This window comes from Muntiacus reevesi, chromosome 1 (genome assembly GCF_963930625.1).
Source record: "Muntiacus reevesi chromosome 1, mMunRee1.1, whole genome shotgun sequence".
Classification (NCBI taxonomy): Eukaryota; Metazoa; Chordata; class Mammalia; order Artiodactyla; family Cervidae; genus Muntiacus; species Muntiacus reevesi.
In genome coordinates, this window is record NC_089249.1 from 235,903,029 (window position 1) to 235,926,250 (window position 23,222).

General features: G+C 41.2%; 1 protein-coding gene across 1 annotated transcript in view; it reads right to left on the reverse strand.

The window, feature by feature from the left end:
• Positions 1–22,867, reverse strand: part of PPP2R2B (protein phosphatase 2 regulatory subunit Bbeta) — a 477,255-nt gene extending 454,388 nt beyond the window's left edge. Inside the window, exon 1 of the mRNA XM_065935657.1 lies at positions 22,765–22,867. Coding sequence (XP_065791729.1) covers positions 22,765–22,838 — 74 coding nt within the window. The 5' untranslated portion in view covers positions 22,839–22,867. The remainder of the gene's footprint in view (positions 1–22,764) is intronic.
• Positions 22,868–23,222: the final 355 nt, after the last annotated feature.

Consider the following 23,222-nt stretch of genomic DNA (forward strand, 5'->3'; position numbering starts at 1 on the left):
TAGAGTGCCCAGGAGTGTGAGCAGCGTAGACAGTGAAAACAGCGTTCCACCCCTCCCTGCAGCGCGACATAACTAGCGAACCTGAACAAGAGACCACCTCCACCCGCCTGTGTCAGGGCGGAAATTAGGCACTGAAGAGACCGGCAAACAGAAGCCAAATAAACAAAGGGAACCTCTTCAGAAGGGACCGGTGCAACAGATTAAAATCCCTGTAGATAACACAGACTACACCAGAAGGGGCCTGTAGATATCGAGAAGTGTAAGCTGGAATGAGGATCTATCTGAAACTGAACCGAACCCACACTGACCGCAACAGCTCCAGAGAAATTCCTAGATATATTTTTACCTTTTTATTTTTTTAATTAAAAATTTTTTTTCTTTTCTTTTCTTTCTTTTTTTCCTCTTTTCTTTTCTTTTAAAATTCCCTATTACTCCCCCATTACTCCTTAACTTTCATTTTCACATATTTTTATGATTTTTTTAAATAGGGAAAAATTTTTTCTTTTTTTTCTCTTATTTTCTTTTAAAGTCCTCTATTACTCCTCTACTACTCCTTAATTTTCATTTTTACTTCACTATAACCTTGCAAAAAGAAAAAGAGAACCCCTATTTTTAAACCAAATTTCATATATATTTCTAAAATTTTTTGTTTTTGTTTTTAATATTGTATTTTTAAGAGTCTAACCTCTACTCTAGATTTTTAATCTTTGTTTTTCAGTATGTGATATAAATTTTGGACATTTAAGAATCCAATATTCAGTTCCCATTTTTACTCAGGATTGTGTTGATTACTCTCTCCCACTTTTGACCCTCTGTTTTCTACCTCAGAACACCTCTACTTCTTCCTTTCCCCTTCTCTTCCCAATCCAATTCTGTGAATCTTTGTGGGTGTCTGGGCCACGGAGAACACTTTGGGAACAGAGAACTGCGTAGATCTCTCTCCTCTTGAGTCCCCCCTTTTTTCTCTTGCTCATCTCTATCTCCCTCCTCCCTCTCCTCTTTTTCATGTAACTCTGTGAACCTCTCTGGGTGTCCTTCACGGTGGAGAATCTATTCACCATTAACCTAGAAGTTTTATTATCAGTGCTGAATAGTTGGAAAAGTCTTGAGACTACTGGAAGAATAAAACTGAAACCCAGAGGCAGCAGACTTAAGCCCCAAACCTGAGAACACCCGAAAACTCCTGACTACACAGAACGTTAAGTAATAAGAGACCATCCAAAAGCCTCCATACCTACATGGAAACCAACCACCACCCAAGAGCCAGTAAGTTTCAAAGCAAGACATACCACGCAAATTCTCCAGCAACGCAGGAACATAGCCCTGAACACCAACATACAGGCTGCCTGCCCAAACTCACACATAACACACAGACCCATCTCAAAACTCATTACTAGACACTCCATTGCACTCCAGAGAGAAGAAATCCAGTTCCATGCACCAGAACACTGACACAAGCTTCCCTAACCAGGAAACCTTGACAAGTCAATTGTCCAACCCCACCCACTGGGTGAAACCTCCACAATAAAAAGGAACCACAGACCTCCAGAATACAGAAAGCCCACTCCAGACACAGCAATCTAAACAAGATGAAAAGGCAGAGAAATACCCAACAGGTAAAGGAACATGAAAAATGCCCACCAAGTCAAACAACAGAGGAGGAGATAGGGAATCTACCTGAAAAAGAAGTTAGAATAATGATAATAAAAATGATCCAAAATCTTGAAAACAAAATGGAGTTACAGATAAATAGCCTGGAGACAAAGATTGAGAGGATGCAAGAAATGTTTAATAGAGACCTAGAAGAAATAAAAAAGTCAATTAAAAATGAATAATGCAATAAATGAGATAAAAAACACTCTGGAGGGAACCAAGAGTAGAATAATGGAGACAGAAGATAGGATAAGTGAGGTAGAAGATAAAATGGTGGAAATAAATGAAGCAGAGAGGAAAAAAGAAAAAAGAATCAAAAGAAATGAGGACAACCTCAGGGGCCTCTGGGACAACGTGAAATGCCCCAACATTTGAGTCACAGGAGTCTCAGAAGAAGAAGACAAAAAAAAAAAAGGCCATGAGAAAATACTCGAGGAGATAATAGCTGAAAACTTCCCTAAAACGAGGAAGGAAATAGCCACCCAAGTTCAAGAAACCCAGAGAGTCCCAAACAGGATAAACCCAAGGCGAAACACCACAAGACACATATTAATCAAATTGACAAAGATCAAACACAAAGAACAAATATTAAAAGCAGCAAGGGAGAAACAGCAAATAACACACAAAGGGATTCCGACAAGGATAACAGCTGATCTATCAATAGAAACCCTCCAGGCCAGAAGGGAATGGCAGGACATACTTAAAGTAATGAAAGAGAATAACCTACAACCTAGATTACTGTACCCAGCAAGGATCTCACTCAGATACGAAGGAGAATTCAAAAGCTTTATAGACAAGCAAAAGCTGAGAGAATTCAGCACCACCAAACCAGCTCTTCAACAAATGCTAAAGGATCTTCTCTAGACAGGAAATGCAGAAAGGTTGTATAAACGTGAACCCAAAACAACAAAGTAAATGGCAACGGGACCACACCTATCAATAATTACCTTAAATGTAAATGGGTTGAATGCCCCAACCAAAAGACAAAGATTGGCTGAATGGATACAAAAACGAGACCCCTATATATGCTGTCTACAAGAGACCCACCTCAAAACAAGAGACACATACAGACTAAAAGTGAAGGGCTGGAAAAAAATATTACACGCAAACAGAGACCAAAAGAAAGCAGGAGTCGCAATACTCATATCAGATAAAATAGACTTTCAAATAAAGGATGTGAAAAGAGACAAAGAAGGACACTACATAATGATCAAAGGATCAATCCAAGAAGAAGATATAGCAATTATAAATATATATGCACCCAACATAGGAGCACCATAACATGTAAGGCAAATGTTAACGAGTATGAAAGAGGAAATTAATAGTAACACAATAATAGTGGGAGACTTTAATACCCCACTCACAACTATGGATAGATCAACTTAACAGAAAATTAACAAGGAAACACAAACTTTAAATGACACAAAATGGACCAACTAGACCTAATTGATAGCTATAGGACATTTCACCCCAAAACAATCAACTTCACCTTTTTCTCAAGTGTACATGGAACCTTCTCCAGAATAGATCACATCCTGGGCCATAAATCTGGTCTTGGAAAATTAAAAAAAATTGAAATCATTCCAGTCATCTTTTCTGACCACAGTGCAGTAAGATTAGATCTCAATTACAGGAAAAAAACTGTTAAAAATTCAAACATATGGAGGCTAAATAACATGCTTCTGAATAACCAACAAATCATAGAAGAAATAAAAAAAGAAATAAAAATATGCATAGAAATGAATGAAAATGAAAACACAACAACCCCAAACCTATGGGACACTGTAAAAGCAGTGCTAAGGGGAAGGTTCATAGCATTACAGGCTTACCTCAAGAAACAAGGAAAAGTCAAATAAATAACCTAACTCTACACCTAAAGCAACTAGAGAAGGAAGAAATGAAGAACCCCAGGGTTAGCAGAAGGAAGGAAATCTTAAAAATTAGGGCAGAAATAAATGCAAAAGAAACTAAAGAGACCATAGCAAAAATCAACAAAGCTAAAAGCTGGTTTTTTGAAAAAAAAAAAATTGACAAACCGTTAGCAAGACTCATTAAGAAACAAAGGGAGAAGAACCAAATTAACAAAATTAGAAATGAGAATGGAGAGATCACAACAGACAACACTGAAATACAAAGGATCATAAGAGACTACTACCAGCAGCTCTATGCCAATAAAATGGATAACTTGAAAGAAATGGACCAATTCTTAGAAAAGTATAACTTTCCAAGACTGAACCAGAAGAAATAGAAGATCTTAACAGACCCATTACAAGCAAGGAAATCGAAACTGTAATCAAAAATCTTCCAGCAAAAAAAAAAAAAAAAAAACTTCCAGCAAACAAAAGCCCAGGACCAGATGGCTTCACAGCTGAATTCTACCAAAAATTTAGAGAAGAGCTAACACCTATCTTACTCAAACTCTTCCAGAAAATTGCAGATGAAGGTAACCTTCCAAACTCATTCTATGAGGCCACCATCACCCTAATTCCAAAACCAGACAAAGATGCCACAAAATAAGAAAACTACAGGCCAATATCACTGATGAACATAGATGCAAAAATCCTTAACAAAATTCTAGCAAACAGAATCCAACAACATATTAAAAAAATCATACACCATGACCAAGTGGGCTTTATCCCAGGAATGCAATCATTCTTCAATATCCACAAATCAATCAATGTAATACACCACATTAACAAATTGAATTATAAAAACCATATGATTATCTCAATAGATGCAGAGAAAGCCTTTGACAAAATCAACACCCATTTATGATTAAAACTCTCCAGAAAGCAGGAATAGAAGGAACATACCTCAACATTAAAAAAGCAATATATGACAAACCCACAGCAAGCATTATCCTCAATGGTGAAAATTGAAAGCATTTCCCCTGAAATCAGGAACAAGAAAAGGGTGCCCACTCTCACCACTACTATTCAACATAGTGCTGGAAGTTTTGGCCACAGCAATCAGAGCAGAAAAAGAAGTAAAAGGAATACAGATAGGAAAAGAAGAAATGAAACACTCGCTGTTTGAAGATGACATGATCCTCTACATAGAAAACCCTAAAGACTCTACCAGAAAATTACTAGAGCTAATCAACAAATATAGTAAAGTTGCAGGATATAAAGTTAACACACAGAAATTCCTTGCATTCCTATATACTAACAAGGAGAAAACAGAAAGAGAAATTAAGGAAACAATACCATTCACCATTACAACAAAAAGAATAAAATACTTAGGAGTATATCTACCTAAAGAAACAAAAGACCTATACATAGAAAACTATAAAACACTGATGAAAGAAATCAAAGAGGACACAAACAGATGGAGAAACATACCGTGTTCATGGATTGGAAGAATCAATATTGTCAAAATGGCTATACTACCCAAAACAATCTATAGATTCAATGCAATCCCTATTAAGCTACCAACGGTATTTTTCACAGAACTAGAACAAATAATTTCACAATTTGTATGGAAATACAACAAACCTCGAATAGCCAAAGTAATCTTGAGAAAGAAGAATGGAACTGGAGGAATCAAACTGCTGGACTTCAGACTCTACTACAAAGCCACAGTCATCAAGACAGTATGGTACTGGCACAAAGACAGAAATATAGATCAATGGAACAGATTAGAAAGCCCAGAGATAAATCCACGAACCTATGGACGCCTTATCTTCGACAAAGGAGGCAAGGATCTACAATGGAAAAAAGACAACCTCTTTAACAAGTGGTGCTGGGAAAACTGGTCAACCACTTGTAAAAGAATGAAACTAGAACACTTTATAACACCATACACAAAAATAAACTCAAAATGGATTAAAGATCTAAATGTAAGACCAGAAGCTATAAAACTCCTAGAGGAGAACTTAGGCAAAACACTTTCCGACATAAATCACAGCAGCAGGATCCTCTATGACCCACCTCCCAGAATATTGGAAATAAAAGTAAAAATAAACAAATGGGACCTAATGAAACTTAAAAGCTTTTGCACAACAAAGGAAACTATAGGCAAGGTGAAAAGACAGCCCTCAGATTGGGAGAAAATAATAACAAATGAAGCAGCAGACAAAGGATTAATCTCAAAAATATACAAGCAACTCCTGCAGCTCAATTCCAGAAAAATAAATGACCCAATCAAAAAATGGGCCAAAGAACTAAACAGACATTTCTCCAAAGAAGACATACAGATGGCTAACAAACACATGAAAAGATGCTCAACATCACTCATCATCAGAGAAATGCAAATCAAAACCACAATGGAGTACCATTATACACCAGTCAGGATGGCTGCTATCCAAAAGTCTACAAGCAATAAATGCTGGAGAGGGTGTGGAGAAAAGGGAACCCTCTTACACTGTTGGTGGGAATGCAAACTAGTACAGTCACTATAGAGAACAGTGTGGAGATTTCTTAAAAAAACTTGATATAGAACTGCCATATGACCCAGCAATACCATTTCTGGGCATACACACCAAGGAAACCAGATCTGAAAGAGACACATGTACCCCAATGTTCATCACAGCACTGTTTATAATAGCCAGGACATGGAAGCAACCTAGATGCCCATCAGCAGACCAATGGATAAGGAAGCTGTGGTACATATACACCATGGAATATTACTCAGTCATTAAAAAGAATTCATTTGAATCAGTTCTAATGAGATGGATGAAACTGGAGCCCATTATACAGAGTGAAGTAAGCCAGAAAGATAAAGAATATTACAGCATACTAACACATATATATGGAATTTAGAAAGATGGTAATGATAACCCTACATGCAAGACAGAAAAAGAGACACAGATGTACACAATAGACGTTTGGACTCTGTGGAAGAAGTGAGGGTGGGATGTTTCGAGAGAACAGCATTGAAACATGTATTTTATCTATGGTGAAACAGATTACCAGCCCAGGTGGGATGTATGAGACAAGTGCTCGGGCCTGGTGCACTGGAAAGACCCAGAGGGACTGGGTAGAGAGGGAGGTGGGAGGGGGGATCGGGGTGAGGAATAGATGTAAATCCATGGCTGATTCATGTCAATGTATGACAAAACCCACTACAATATTGTAAAGTAATTAGCCTCCAACTAATAAAAATAAATGAAGAAAAACAATAATAATTTTGTGTGATGCCCAGAACATGTCTGAGGATCAATAGAAAATTATAACTAAAGCCTTGGCCAGTGCTTTACCCAGAGGATCATTTCCATTTATCATCTCACTTTGACTTGACCTGAATTGGAGCCAAAAATACAATTTCCAAACAGAAGACTGGAAATGAGTGCAAATGAAGTGAATTTGAAGGAGGCTGTTCCCAGCACACACAGCAAACTTCACATCAGGCAGTTAGACAGGGAAGAGAGAAATGCAAGTTGGCACAGTGGCATGTCTGAGATTGGAGCAGGAGATGTTGGAGGGGAATTTGTTCAGGCAATATCTGACTGCCCCATAGCCCCAGCCCTGAGCTCTACACCGTCAAGTTCAGCCCATCGCTTAGCGGCACTGGAGAGGTGCAATTATCGAGAAACCCGTGTTGCATACCCTGGTCCAAGCTACGTAATTAGGTACCCAAAACGGGGAAGATAGCACTTATAAGAAAATTCCTGAAAGTTTAGTACCAGATAATAGTCTTTTCAGCTGATTCTGTGTATATATAGGGCCAATTTCAAAGAAAAATAAGCTTCCTTTTATTAAAAAAAAAAAAAACTGTAAAATAATAATATCATTACACATACCTCACTCAGTTATTTCAAATTACCTCAAAACTGGTTCTCTCTTGAGGGCTTATCAGGACCCAAGCCTGCCATGGGAAAGGAAGGAAAGTCTTTACAGGGTATCTTGGAGGGCTTTCCCTGTCTCTCTTCCATATAGCATCTCTACTCAGGCCATGCTATCATTCTAACATATCCATGGGATCAGGAACTGTCAAACCAATTTCAAAGGAGTATTGAGGCTGAAACACTGCAGTGAAACCACAGGCTGGCTTTCAGTGCCAGCTGTGGGAATCTGCCTGCAATGCGGGAAACCTGAGTTCAATCCCTGGGTTTGGAAGATCCCCTGGAGAAGAGAAAGGCTACTCACTCCAGTATTCTGGCCTGGAGAATTCCATGGACTGTATAGTCCATGGGGTCGCAAAGAGTTGGACACGACTGAACAACTTTCTCTCTTCTCTCTTTGATACTAATTGTTGTTGCTGTTTAGTTGCTAAGTCATGTCCAACTCTTTGCAACACCATGGACTATAGCCTGCCAGGCTCCTCTGTCCATGGGATCTCCCAGGCCAGGATACTGGAACGGGTTGCTGTTTCCTACTCCAAGGGATCTTCCTGACCCAGGGACCAAACCCGCATCTTCTGCATTGGCAAGTGGATTCTTTACTGCTGAGCCACCCGGGAAGCCCCGGACACTAATTAGCTGTGTGCTTTTGGACGGTTCACTTCATGTCTCTGCATGGTGGAGGGTGGGGCTCTGAACAAGGTTGCCTTGTCTCTTCCAGCTCTGGCTATGCATCTGGTTTGATGCAAATTGTCAGGACCAAGGTGAAGCCCTGCCCCACTCACAGGCTGCAACAGCCATTCAGAAAAATACCCTGTGTTCAGGTAAGGGAGGAAATGAGTGTTAACCCTTTGCTTCTAAGTTCACCCTTAAGTTCACCCATCTTTGGCAGGTCTGCAGTCATTCCATCTCCCAAATGAGATTTAGAATCAGTGTGTTTACAAATGGGTTCACCTAACCCCCTTCCCTTGAGCAGCATTGCTCTCTGACACTACCTCTACAGTTTCCACATCTTGGGCTAGATATGGAGGGAGGGACAAAGGAAACCATGCAACATTTAGTAGTGTCACTTTTATTTTCTTTACTCTCTGTTAACCTAGGACAGTGCCTCTTGAATTATTGCACTTGAGGTTCCTTCCTCAAGAGATGCTGGAGTGCAGCTTAAAAATGGAAGATCTTGGGCTCTACTCTGGCTTCACTGATTCAGAATTTCAGCAGCGAGTGTGGGAGCCCCCACATCTGCATTATAAACTAAGCACTCTAGTTAATCTTGTGTGGGCTAGCCTTTGGGGACCACTGTCCTAGGTGAAGGAAGGCAAACATAACACGGGTCACTCCATTTGCCTACTCTTGATGCTAACCATGAAGACTCATCATCTGTTTTTCCAGCATCATTTATCTCACCTACTATGTGCCAAATATGGGCTTCTCTGGTGACTTAGTGGTAAAGAATCCACCTGACATTGCAGTAGACTGGGTTGGGAAGATCCCCTGGAGAAGGGAACAGCGAGAAGGAAACACTTCAGTACTCTTGGCTGGAGAATTCCATGGACAGAGGAGCCTGGTGGGCTACAGTTCATGAGGTCGCAAAGAGCTGGACCTGACTTAGTGACTGACCACACATGCACGTTCTATGTACCAGGTACAGTGGGGAGCAAAGGCTCAAAGTTCCCGCTCTCTCATGGAGTTTACGGTCTAGCGAGGGGAAACAATGCACACATCTAACATATGAAGGAGTGAGAAAATATATGACGTAAAACCAAGGTTAAGTGTTAGCGAGGTGTGTCCTTTCAGAGAAGGTAGGCAGGACAGCCTATTTGAAGGATGACATTTGTACAAAGAAGTTACTTAAAAGAAGTGAGAGAAAGGATTGTAGGGTTGGGAGAACATTCCAGTAACAGGGAATGATGATCTTTTAACTTGTAGAGGGGAATGCAAAGCATTTTTGTGCACATGTAGAATTGTCTTGATGGTTCTAAAAAACAGATTTCAGCACTACTTAAAGATGAAGGCATGGTCAGCACTGTCCTGAAGTTGAATGGCCTACTTGGGCAGAAAGCTAGCTCTTCACCATTATCTTACCAGGAATTTTGTGAGGTAGTTGCAAAAGTCCCTGAATCAGAGGTCTTCTCCCAAATGAAAATTCTGACATTTTTCTGTGGGATGCAAACAGGTGGCCTAAAGGCCTTGGCTCTTTAGGTTGGATTTGCTTTCCTTTCTCAGTAGTTTTTTTTCTTTTTTGCAGGGGGGTGGGTTCTATCTAACTTGTGTTGCCTTTAGTCAGGGCTGGAACATACTGTATACACAACATGTTGCCAATATCATGTCTTTCTGGTAATTGCTACCTGCTTGGCTCCCGCAGGATGTTTGGGGCACCCACTGCATGGTTAGACATTCTATCTGGGTTACAAGTCTATGAGAGGATGAGTTTATAATTAAGGTAGGACGTGGCTTCCTAACCTTTGCCCCTAAAAGAGTGACCTTTGGCCAGCAGTCCCCTGAGAGGGTCACCTTGCTGTTTATAAATAAAGATACACAGTTGAGCATATATACCATTCTCTCCAGAGGCTTGAATGTAGCAGCTATTTCTTGTCAAACAAACATGATATGACAACATTCTTAATGGTTTTATCCTAAGACGGCCTTTCTCTTCTTTCTAGATATTGTGCTTTGCAAGTGCTGTATCTGGAAGAGTGAACACACTCTTATTTTCAATGCTTATAGTGTTTATTGCCTCTTCAAAACACAGCCTGGTGTGTTCCTGCCATTGCTCATCTAGAATAACAATTTCCTTGTCTGAATGTCAAGACAATGGCCAGGTTTCTGTGTTTGTACGACTGTTTTAATAGTACACAAATGCACCTTGAGGAATTTGGAGAGTACAAAGAACTATCCATTAATACAAGTCTATTGCACTGCAACAATAAGGACTGCTTCTAGGAACGCAACCACACATCTGAGTGGCCAACTCTTTAAAGTATGTCCAGTCCCTCTTAGCCTCTCTACTCTATTGTCACAGCAGTCAGAAGAGTCTTTCATGCTACAGATATGGTCAGGCTTCTTTCCCCAACTTCATATACTTCCATAATTTCCAGTTGGTCTTTGGATCAAGACCAGTTCCATCATCCACACCACAGAGACACAAAGGGTCATAGCATTCATAGCCTCAGTCTCCTCCAAACTCCTTCTTGGCCTCTATGCTTCAGCCTCACTGGCCTTCCTTTAGGACCTCATGTCACCATGACCCTCTGGTAACAAGACCTTTCATGGGAGATTCTCTCTCTTATCCTGCCTCCTTAAGTTTTACTCATTCGTCAGATCTCAGTTCTGACACTTCTCCAAGGAAAGTATCCTGATCTCCCTGTGCATTACAAACCCCTCTGAGGCCTTGTCCTAATTCCATGTCCTCTCCATTGCAGCGTTTGCCACAATTTATGTTCATTTGATTAGTTTTTCTCTCAACAGGGTTTAAACCATATCTATTTTTACCACCAGGGAACCCACTGCCTAGCCAATATCTGACATTAAGAATAGAGATATTCTTTGTATTTTTAAAATAAGTGAATAAATACATTAATAACTTCTCTTGCAAGGAGGTTCCCTGACTAATGAATTTGCTCCAAACATTCAGGTAAGTGACATTGCCATGTATAGGATTCAGATAGGGCTTTCACGCACATCTTTGAATTAATTTGCTTCCTCTTTGCTTTTCTTACTGACTGGGCTGTTATAGTCACTTGCAAAGGCAAAGCCTTTGGCCATCTCGGCCTATCTCTCCTCCCAGCTCAGGCTGCCAGTGAAGAAACAATGACTCAGAAAACTAATGGGCCAGACTCTCTAATAACAATGATGATTTCACCACTGTTGATTTCTCTATTATATTTCTAAAATTGAGTCAAAATGTAGGCACTGCCTTGAGGCACAACCACCAGAGACAAATAATGAATTCAGAAACACAATTCAGAACAACACTGACCAATGTTTATTACAGGAAGCACCAGGAAAGGTGATGGAGGTTGAAAGAATCAAAGAAAAGAAAAAAAAAAAAAAGGAAGCTTTTTTTGATGGGAGTGGGATGAAATGCAAGAAATTCAGGATCTGCAACCAGACTCACTGGTGTGACCTGGACAAACATTCCATCACAGCAAGCGCAGAGACAGTATATTAAGCGGCGACCAGCCACATGTTGTTCAATGTCTTTAATCCTTATAATAAACATGGAAAGAGGGCATTATTTACTTTCATTTCACAGTAGAGAAAACAGACACTCAGAGGATACATAACTTGAAGTCACATTCGGAACTCTGGTTTATCAGATTCCAAAGCCAAAGTCTTTCCAACTAAATATTAGGTTGGCCAGAAAGTCCGTTTGAATTTTTCTGTAAGCTGTCATGGAAAAACCTGAACACAAACTTTTTGGTCAACCCAATATTTCATCTCATCAGTCCTCCATCAGTATCTTCACCTGCAAAGTGTGGATACGACCAGGCAGGATTATCTCCAGGTGATAGTAATATATGCAGAGTACCTGGAGCCCCATTGGCTTCTACTTAAACATTATTTTCTGTCCTTCCTATTTCTTACCCACTGTTGAATTCCTTATGGATTTTTATTAGAAATTCCTAAAATATGGTTACCACTCCCAGAAAGATGATTTAATATTCAAAGATTCAAGACAAGGACTTCACAAAGCACCTCTCAATTTCACACCAATCCCACCAAGTTTTACTGATGCTACATCATTGTGTGACGAGGCACAGAAGGATTAGCCATTTTCCCAAGAGACGCCAATGTCAGAAGAGAATTTGAACCCAGTCCAGACTGCTGGGCCAGAATATTTTCTACCACCACATCCTATTAAAACACACAGGGCAGGAGTTGATTTCCAGGAGCTTCCCTAATATGAATCACACTAATAAAAACAACAGCTAGCTCTTCAGTTGCACCTGGAACCACACTACTCGCTTTGTATGAATGATCATATTTGCTGAACAAATGCACATTTGGCATGTGAATCATTTTTATCCCCCTTTTGATAGATAGCAAAACTTGAGTGATTTTCTCTATGTTAGGTAGATAGTTTAGCCAGTACTTGAATAAAACATCAGGAAGCAAATTCATAGCTACTGTGAAGCAGAGAAATGCACAATAGAGGTTCACTGAATGTTTAAGAGGACAGCACTGACCTTGAATCTTTTCAGGACAGGTACTTCTCTGCCAGACATCTTGACCAAAAGCAACCTCTTGTCAGCAGCAGGATTTTAGTCTATCATTTCAAAGAGATCCGCGACTGATCAATCGCTTTCTCCCAGAGCTCTTCCCTGGAGCTCTGAAGATATACGTCAGTCAAGGCTGCTGCTTATCACAGACTCGGCTTCTAGCCTCTGATTACTCCTAAGATTCACCTGAGGGATCTTAAAAACCAGGATTCCTGGGGCCAATTTCCATGGAGAGTGGGGCGGAGACAGCCCTGTGCCTTTCCACAGCTGATTCTTATACATGGCCAGGGTTAAAACACACTGTTAGAGCTGAGGGCCTGTGCCTTTCTCTCTCCTGGTAGACCATAGTTTCTTAAAAGAGAAATGAATCTTTTCTATTTTTTCAGTTTCCACGTGCTGAGAACAAAGCCTGAGTATTGTAGGCAGTAGTAGGGGGCAGCTAAGAGCCTTGATGCTGGAGTCAGGCCGTTTGGATGTGAACCCTCATCTACCACATATTAGCTGTGTGGTTTTGAGTAAGTACTGCTATACAGTTCGATGCCTCGTTCCCTTATCTGGAAAGTGATGACATTCATCAATACTTGTGATGTTTTTGTGAGATTTATGGGAGGAAGTAACTATAAAGTATTTAATGCAAGGTCTGGCACATAGCAAACCCACAATCAATGCTAGCTATGCAGATAGGCAAAAAATTCAATCAACACGGAACCTTAATGCCTCTGTGTAACAGCTGTGGTAAACGCAGCGGGGATACAAAAAATAATAAGTCCAAGTCCCTGAACGTTCACAGGCCTTATACTACTAGGGGTTTTATCAATAATTTTTTTCACCTTCATGATAATACTTTGACATGTTATTAGAAAGGGAAATATACCAGGTAAGTAACTGAAGGTCACCCAGCAAGTAATTATCAGTCTGAGATTGGAACTCAGGTTCATCTGCCTTCAGATCTCACTCTTTCTACTTTATCACTAAAATTTCACATAAATGTTGATTCACATTCATTCAATCAATAAGCATCTTTGCTATGCTTGCTATGTGCTAGAAACTGTTGTAAGTACTGGAGACATAGAAACGAACAAAACAGAGAATGTCTCTGCTTTCATGTAGTTTATATTCTAGAGCACAAAAAGACTGGTGACAAATAAGTAAACGGATATATAATATGTCAGGTCAAGGTAAGTGCTATGGAGGAAAAATAAAGCAGGGTACAAGTAACTGAGGAAGTATGTATTTGTGTGTATGTGTGTGTGAGAGAATTTTTTTTTTCCATTTGGCTATATTGTAATCTTATTTTTCTTTTTTTTTATTGATGTACAGTTCATGCACAAAAGTTACAGGGATACAATATAGTGATTCACAACTTTTAAAGATTATACTCCATTTGTAGCTATTATAAAATACTGGGCTTCCCTAGTGGTTCAGGTGGTAAAGAATCTGCCTGCAATGTGGGAGACCTGAGTTCATTCCCTGGGTTGGAAAGATCTCCTGGAGGATGTTTGGCAACCCACTCCAGTATTCTGGCCTGGAAAATTCCTATGGACAGAGGAGCATGGTGGGTGACATCCATGGGCTTGGAAAGAGCTGGACACAACTGAGTGACTAAGCACAGCGTGTTGTATTGTACAATATATCCTTGTAGTTTATTTTATACATAATAGTTTGTACCTCTTAATCTTATACCCCTATCTTGCCCCTGCCCTCTTTCTTCTCCCCACTGATAAACACTAGTTTGTTCTCTATATCTGTGAGTCTGTTTCTTTTATATTTTCACTAGTTGGTTGTATTTTTTTTTTTTTTGGATTCTACATATGTCCTGATATCATACAATATTTATCTTTCTCTGTCTGACTTATTTCACTTAGCATAATACCCTCCAAGTTCATTCATGTTGTTGCAAATAACAAGATTTCACTCCTTTTTATGGCTGAGTAGTATTCAGTTGTGTATATACATACCACATCTTTATCCACTGATCTGTTGATGGATTAGATTTCTTCCATGTCTTGGCAACTGTAAATAGTGCTGCTATTAACATTGGAGTGAGACTGTCATGTCCAACTTTTTGTGACTCTGTGGACGGGAGCCAATCAGGCTCCTCTGTCCATGGAATTCTCCAGGCAAGAACAGTGGAATGGGTTGCCATGTCCTTCCCCCAAGGATCTTCCCAACCCAGGGATTGAACCCAGATCTCTCACATTGCAGGCAGATTCTTTACCTTTTGAGCTACCCAGGAAGTCCCTATTTTAGATAGGAAGGCCAAGAAATACTTCTGATAAAGAAACATTTCAGTGATGGACATGATAAGATGTGTTTGGATTCTGGGTAATTTTTAGGAGTTTAAGCCTAAGGATTTATCATAGAAGGAAATGAGACAGAAGGAAATAAAAGAAAATTTCAAAGTGTTTGCCTTGAGTAACTAGGAGAATGAAATTTTCACTTAGTGAGCTGGAGAAAAATGTTCGACAAAGAGGTTTTTCTTGAGAGGAAATCAGGAGTTCAGTTTTGAGATCTCTGTTGTGCATCCGAGTGGAAATACTAGGTAGGCAGATGGATATACAAGTCTGTATTTTAGGGAGAAGTTGGAGCTAGAAATATAAACTGAATAGAAGATATTTCAGACCATGAGATCCCCTAGGAGCAAGTATAGGTTAAGAATAAGACTGAGCTCTGGGCCCCAATATTTATAGGTTGGGAAGATGATGAGGAACCAGCTGGGGAGTCAGAGAAGGACTAGCCAGTGAGGGAGAGGGAAACAGAGAGAAAGTGTGGCCTTGAGGCCAAGACAAGAAACTCTCTCAAGAAGGAAGCAGCGATTGCGTGGGCCAAAACTAGTGAGAGCTGCAGCAGAGGATGACAGGATTCATGAATGAGAGGGTCACTAGTGACTCTCACAAGAGCTGTTTCGGTGGAGGGATGGAAAGAGCAAACTGGAGGAAAAGATATGGTAACAGAGTAGAGAACACTTTCAAGATTTTGTTTTTTTCCTGAAAAGAGGAGTGGGGAATGAGGCAGCAGCTGGGGGGATTACAGGATCAGGAGATGATGACTTTAAGTGAGACGATTTCCAGCATGTCTCTGGACTGCCACATAGGATCCTGCAGACAGAAACGACTTAGAGATGGCAGAGGGAGAGGGGCTGAGTGTGGGAGTGAGGGGCTTGAGTGGGGGTCAGGGGAGGGATTCGGCTCACAGGGGAGGACTGGCTATAGATGAAAGCAGGGACTGTTCATCTACTGCACGTAAAAGTGGAAAGCCAACTTGAAATGCAAAGCAGAGTCAAACAATGTAAGGTTTTGTCTCACTTAATCCTTATAATAACCCCTTCATGTGATGGAATATTTTTTTCTGTATTACAGAGTTTCACAATGTGCACTTGGGAAAGACTTTCAATGTAGTTGCGTATTTGTAACAATGAGAAAATGAGTAGTCAGGGGATGCTGTAGGTGGAAGTGTGTTTGACGTGGACCCAAAGAGTGGGTTGGTTCTAAATACGTGAAGAGGGCTGAGACAAGAATTCCAAATACATATAAGAATGCTATAAATATGTAAAAAGGCACAAAATAGATCAAAATCCTTTCTTGGCAGGTCCTTTGGAACTGAACAGCGTGGATTCTAATCCTAGCTCCTGCACTTAATAGTTGTGTGACCTTGGACAAGTTACCTAACTTCTCTGTGCTCTGGTTTCCCCATGTTTAACACACAGGGATAGTAACTGTACCTACTTCATAGGATTGTTGTGAGGAATACATACAGGTAACTGTACCTACATCCATTTACACACATAGTAGAACTGGGCCTAGAAAGTAGAGAACACTGCTTGGTTTACTTCTAAAAGTAGAATTTGAAAAAAAATGTGTATTTTTCCTGTATGTGTGTGTGTGTGTACTTCCAGTAGCCCTGCTTTTGGCTATCATTGGAGGATATTCTGCTGCAAGAACTTTACAGAACAGGGAGCTCAGCTCATTACTCTGTGATGACCTAGAGTGGTGGGATGGGGGGATGGGTGAGGGGTCCAAGAGGGAGGGGATATATGTATACATACAGTTGATTCACTTCATTGTACCTCAGAAACTAACATAACATTGTAAAGCAATCATACTCCAATTAAAAAAAAAGTCAAAAAGAGAAAAGAACCTTCCTCGTCTTGAAGGAGCATTATTGAAAGAAGACAGACAAGTCTGTTCACTCACTCTGTCATTCAGTCCTTCATTTTAGAAGAATATCTTGAGCATCTACTCAGTCCAGCTCTGTACTGACCAGGTTGCAGAGACCGAGGACAACTAGGGCAGGGTTTCTGTGCTCAAGTTGCTCCTGGCCACTAGGAGACAGATGCAGACTTAGACTGTTTCAATATAGCCTGAAGGCTATTCTCATACACATCTTCAGGAGGAAATATGCAATGTAAGGGGCAAGAGAGCTGAGCTTTTGTTTTGTCTTGTTCAATTTACTACCAGCCTTCAAGGATCAAACAGCCTAGAGAAAGAGATCAGAGTCACCAGACCCACACAATTCCATGTGATATATGGCTACTAGGGTTTTATTATTATTATTTAAACTTTTTCTTTTGTATTGAAGCATAGCCAATTAGCCTGCCTGGTGGCTCAGACTGTAAAGAATTCGCCTGCCAATGCAGGAGAACTGAGTTCAATCCTTGGGTCAGGAAGATCCCCTGGAGAAGGGAAAGGAGGAACCTGCTGGGCTACAGTTTGTGAGGTCACAAGGAATCGGACACAAGTGAGCAACTAATGCTTTCATAACCGACTAAGAGTGTTGTGACAGCTTCAGGTACTCAGCAGAGTGACTCAACCATACAGATACCAAATTCCATTCCCCTGCTCCCCACAAACTCCCCTCCCATTCATGCTGCCACATAACATTGAGCAGAGTTCCCTGAAGAGCACCGAGTTTTGATTCAGATTGTTTGGACCTGAGTCTTGGCTCTGCCCCTTTCCTAACCAAGGCTCTGGGCAAGGTGGTGAGCATCAGTGTCCTCATCTGTAACATGGAGATGATGGCATCTGACACGAGAGGTTGTGTGAGGGGCCAACACGATTATACAGCCACGGCCCCCAGCACACAGCCGAAGATCCACAGGCTTTGTGGTGCTACGGCTGCTTCTCTCTCATTTCCTCTTCTCATTGTTATTGTGGTTTATGTGACTCATAAAAACACTTCTGTCTTTGGACTTGTTGAAGTCTTCCTAGAAAGATGTGACTCAAACTGAGTTTTAAAGGATGAATGGGGTTTGCAGCATGAAATGATGACCAGGCAACTCGGAAAGGATACAGCCTCTGGCATAGTATATCACCCTTTGGATAAAGAAAGCACCTGTATCAATTTGTAAGATAATCCAAATAAAAGCCCTTCATGTCAGGTACCAGATCAGGTCCATCAGAGAATATTAGGCAGCTTTCCTCATACTTCCCTGGCTCTCTCACTTCTGTGGGTCTCCTAGGCCCCTCTGTCCTGTCTGGAGTAATTTCTTTTTGATAGTGATTGGAATTTTTTTCCTCTGCTCCTGAAGCCATTTTGCTGTATGAATCCTTCCCTATCGGGAGATGGGAGTTATGTGCTCACTTGATGGATTCACAGGGAAGGGGACACCATCCCATTGTCTTCTCAAAACCCTAGCTGTGCTCTTGAATCAGCACTGTTTAGTTGTCCTTTTTTTCTGGATGTGTCTTCTTATTTCAAGTTATAGTATTACTAGAATATGGTGGTAAAAGTAGATCCCTCAAGTATGGCCACCAAAAGCTCCCCAATCCACAATGTTTAAAACAACTAGCATTCACATAAAAGGTAATGTTTTGCAGAATATTGTCCACATGTTTTTAAGATTTACCTATACAACAATGTTGGTATTTGTAATCTACTTATTCAATAAAAATTGAGTGCCTATTATGTACTTGGTATTGTTCTAGTGATGAGGATAAAACAGAGAGCAGAATTACATGAGTCTTGCTCTCATGAAGCTTTCAGTCCAGTAAGGAGACAGATACTAACAAAACAGTTGTTATCAGTCTATTCGAAATGGCAAACGAGAATAGGTGCTCTGAAGGAAAGAAACCCAGGTCTTTAAGAGCTTTGATCAGAGACTTCTCTGGTGGTCCAGGGGCTAAGACTCTGCACTCCCAATGCAAGGGGCCTGGGCGCAATCCCTAGTCAGGGAACTAGATTCCCACATGCCGCAACTAAGAGTTTGCATACCACAACAAAGATCCCACATGCTTCAATGAAGATCAAGGATCACATGTGCTGCCACTAACACCCAGCAGAGCCAAATAAGTAAATACATTTTTTTAATAAAGAGTTAAGATCAGCTGAGGGTCAAGGATAGCTTCTCAGCTTCAGTTGACAATCGATGGCTTGAATCAAAGAATGGGGCAGAGGGGAGAGAGAACCATCCCCCAAATTTGTGGTCAGAGGGAGAATATGGAGACAGACAGCTTATGGCTGGAGAGCCAACAAGAAGGCATGTTTGGGGTCATGCAGGAAAGTCAGGCAGGAGTCAGAATATGCAGGACCTAGCAGTCCTAGGGCAGAGAAGGCAATGGCACCCCACTCCAGTACTCTTGCCGGGAAAATCCCATGGATGGAAGAGCCTGGTAGGCTGCAGTCCATGGGGTCACTAAGAGTCAGACACAACTGGGCGACTTCGCTTTCACTTTTCACTTTCATGCATTGGAGAAGGAAATGGCAACCCACTCCAGTGTTCTTGCCTGGAGAATCCCAGGGATGGGGGAGCCTGGTGGGCTACTGTCTGTGGGGTCACACAGAGTCGGACATGACTGAAGTGACTTAGCAGCAGCAGCATTCCTGGGGAGGTCATCGACAGGTTAAATGCAAGTGTGTCTGTGTTTGTGGTGGTGGGGTGGAATCATGTTTCAGACAAGAATTTTGACTGCAATATATGGACCAACTCTCTACATGTTGGATGAAGAAACAGGCTTGAGGGCTGAGAATGAGAAAGTGAAGGGAAAAGGAACTAATTTATTGACTACATATTATAGATTTACCCTATGTACAACGTGTAGCTGTATATAGTGTGTTTAGGTAATGCCTTGGATGCAATAAATAGAAGTACAGGCTGGTTACCATTATCATCACACTGTGTATGGCATCCTGAAAGTATTTCTTTGCATGTTTTACAAACAAGGGAACTCGGGATAAGAGGAAGTGCTTCCCAGGGGTTTCAGTGGTAAAGAATCCACCTGCCAATGCAGGATTTGCAGGCTTGATCCCTGGGTCGGGAAGATCCCCTGGAGAAGAAAATGGCAACCCACTCCAGTATTGTTGCCTGAGAAATCCCATAGACAGAGCAGCCTGGCAGGCTGCAGTCCATGGGGTTGCAAAAGAGCCAGACATGCATGTCTTAGCAACTAAACAACAGGCTAAGAGAGATAAAGGAACTACCCAACATCACCCAGTTGGCAAGTGGTAGAGCTAGGACTCAGTGCCCAGGATCTTCCTGTGTTGAGAGAACAAAGTCAAGGCAAAGCTGGGAGGATAATGTTGTCTTCTCAGTAGGATGGTTCCATCCCTGAAGCAGCACAGGAATTGTTAATGCTCTTAAAGTTGTTCTAGAATTACTCTTAAGGGGATTGTCTGGACCGTGTGGATTTATTCGACTTTCACAGGGATAGACACAAGTTAATCATTACTGTCTTTTTCAATTAAATAAATGTTCCCAGTCGTAGCTTTTCCAGAATAGCCTACAGAGTAACATGATTGCTAACCATGTAGAAACATAAACTCAGATTCATTTTGACATCTTTTTCTCCTCAAACTCTAAATAAGTTTCAACTAGTAACAAGTTTCAACTAGTAACAAACTAGTAACAAGTTTCTAGTAACACTGTGATATGTTGGGGGAAACCACTTTATTGCTTAAAAGAGTATGATAACAGAGACTTGAATATCTAAGAAAGTACATAGGGTGTGGGACTAAAAAATGGAGGGCATCTATCATGTAGTAAATTTTATGAAGAACTTTAATTATCACACTTAATTTTTAACATCCTGGTAGCTATTGTTTAGTCACTAAGTTGTTCCAACTCTTTTGCAACCCTGGGGACTATAGCCTGCCAGGCTCCTCTGTCCATGGGATTGCTAAAACAAGAATATTGGAGTGGGTTGCCATTTCTTTCTCCAAGGGATCTTCCCAACCCAGGGATTGAACCCATGTCTCCTGAATTGGCAGGCAGATTCTTTACCACTGATCTACCTGGCAAGTCCAACATTCTGGAAGGCCTCTTTATTTCCATGTTAGAGATGAAACTGGGCATAGAGCAATTAAGGAACTTGGCCCTGGCCTCTTGATATTTAACTCCGACCTTTCCTACTCTGCCCCAGAGCCTTATCCATGATTTTAATGTTTGGCAGAGGCTATTCCCCTTGACCATCATCTTTAAAAGGTTTACAAGAAATTTATAGTCTTTCTCCCCCCACCACCTACATCTGATGATAGCTGGTGATTCAGAGATTGTTTGCTTTGACATGAATAAAATGAGGTTTCCATTTTGATGGAATTAATCAGTTAAATCTGATTTTAAAAAAACAGTTCAAGGAAGCTCTCATGGTGGTGGTATTCTGTCTGCCCAAGATAGGGTCTCTCCCCTAAGATAGGATCGTTAGTCTGATTCATATACAAAACAGCAACTGAATAGACAAAGTGTTTGAGTTCTCAAAGTTCATGCTGGGAGGAGAGGCAGGGCACCAATCAGAAATCACTGAGGCAGCTTCCTATATGAGTTTAAGTCTTCTGTATTTGGAAAGTTCCCCTCATGGGGATTTCTATCCATGCTACCCTTTATCTCTCCCCAGAATATATAGGGACTTACCAAGTCTCTATGAGGGAAGAAAGACTTCTCAGTGGGCCATCTCCTTTAGCCACCAATAACATTTTAAAGTAAATATCCAAATTAAAAAAAAAATCTATGAATTATCAATGCCTATGGAAAATACCACCCTCAATTTCAGTTCCAAACTTCTACTCCCATTTCCTGAGGATACTGATTAAAAAGCATCTTTATGGTATAATACACACTTCTCTTATTTTAAATACACAGCCCCTAGCCCAAGGCTCTTCCTGTGAGGATGAGAAATGAGGCTGGGTTTTCAGAACAGGCTGCTCACCAGCTCACTTCCAGAAGTGTATATCTGGACCTGAGGCAGAGTTGCTGTTCCTCACCAACCTTAGCTCTCTATCAAGGACTGCTTATAGGACAACCCCTACAGCTGACAAACAGCCAGACTTTTCTTGAAATTGCTCTTTTCCTAGGATGTGTCAGATCAAACGAAACAGGCAAATCACACAGAGAAGATGCAAGACCAGCTACTGACTCTAGAAATGCTGAAAGCTGCAGTGCCTAGTTGACAGGGAATTGCCAGTATGTTTACAAGGCGTTGCCCACGTGCATGTAGAAAGTCCCCCCTCATGTAGACATAGCACGCTCGGTTAGAGGGTGCAGAGAAGGTCCCCCAAAGGACCAGGAACTGTTTGTATAAGACTCGGTTCACCCCCGCCTTAAGGCATCAACTTAGGACCCCACAGACCACATTCCCAGCAAGCACTGAAACTCAGCTGCGATCTTCTTGCCCTGCACCCCAAGTACAGACTCTGAGCAAATCAACCCAACAACCAACCAATGCTCCACCGTCATACAGTAATAAGCTCATTCTATTTTGGTAATTGCTTTCTTGGGCATACACCAAGTTATTAAAAGGACAGTGACAAAACAAGAGAGCTTGGATAAATGTATGTGGTGGCACCTACAGCAATTTGTTTTCCCCTTAACATTAGTTCCAGTTACTTGTTTGCATGTGAAAGAGAACAAGAAGAATTGGCAAAACATTTCTAAATTATTTTCTACTCAGCTGCATCAGTGCTGCGACCACCTTTGCAATTGTTATCCTGCTCTTCAGAAAAGACTTTCCTTGTAGAAAACAGACTGATTTTAGAAGCAGATTTGAGTCTGTGAGATAGACGCTTTCGCCAGGCACGAGAGTCTTCTAGGAGCTGCAGAAGGCAGTCTCGGCAGAGCCTGTGGGAAGTCAGACACCAGCCCACTTTTTCCCACCCACCCAGACACTCTCCCTCTCTGATCTGTACCTTCCGTGTGGCAGCTGGAAGAGAGGATGGTGTTCGGAGGTCTGAAGATGTAAGGCAGGTAACGAGAGAAGCATTTCATCTTCCAAAAAAGAAGGCAAAAGAAAAAAATCTAAATAAAAAAACAGTCTCCTGAATCCATCAGGATTCTCTCGGCCTTTAAAGCTGGCTACATCACCCACATGTTTATGGAGGCTCTCTCCCCGTGTTGCAGAGCTGGGGAGCCCGAGGAGTAACTGAAGCTGGGTCCCATGTTGCCATCAGCGCCAGGGAGTACTGCCTTACATTTCTGTATGCAGCTCAAACTCAGAAGCCCCCAAGCAAGCCGCGATATAGCCTCTTCATTGGCTGCAGCTCCTCCGAGCAGGATTTGCTGAGTAAGTCAGTCTTGCCTGTAAACACACGCTGAAATGCCCTGCCTGAAACCTCTCTCTTTCCCCGTGTGGTCAGTTTCTCTTTTA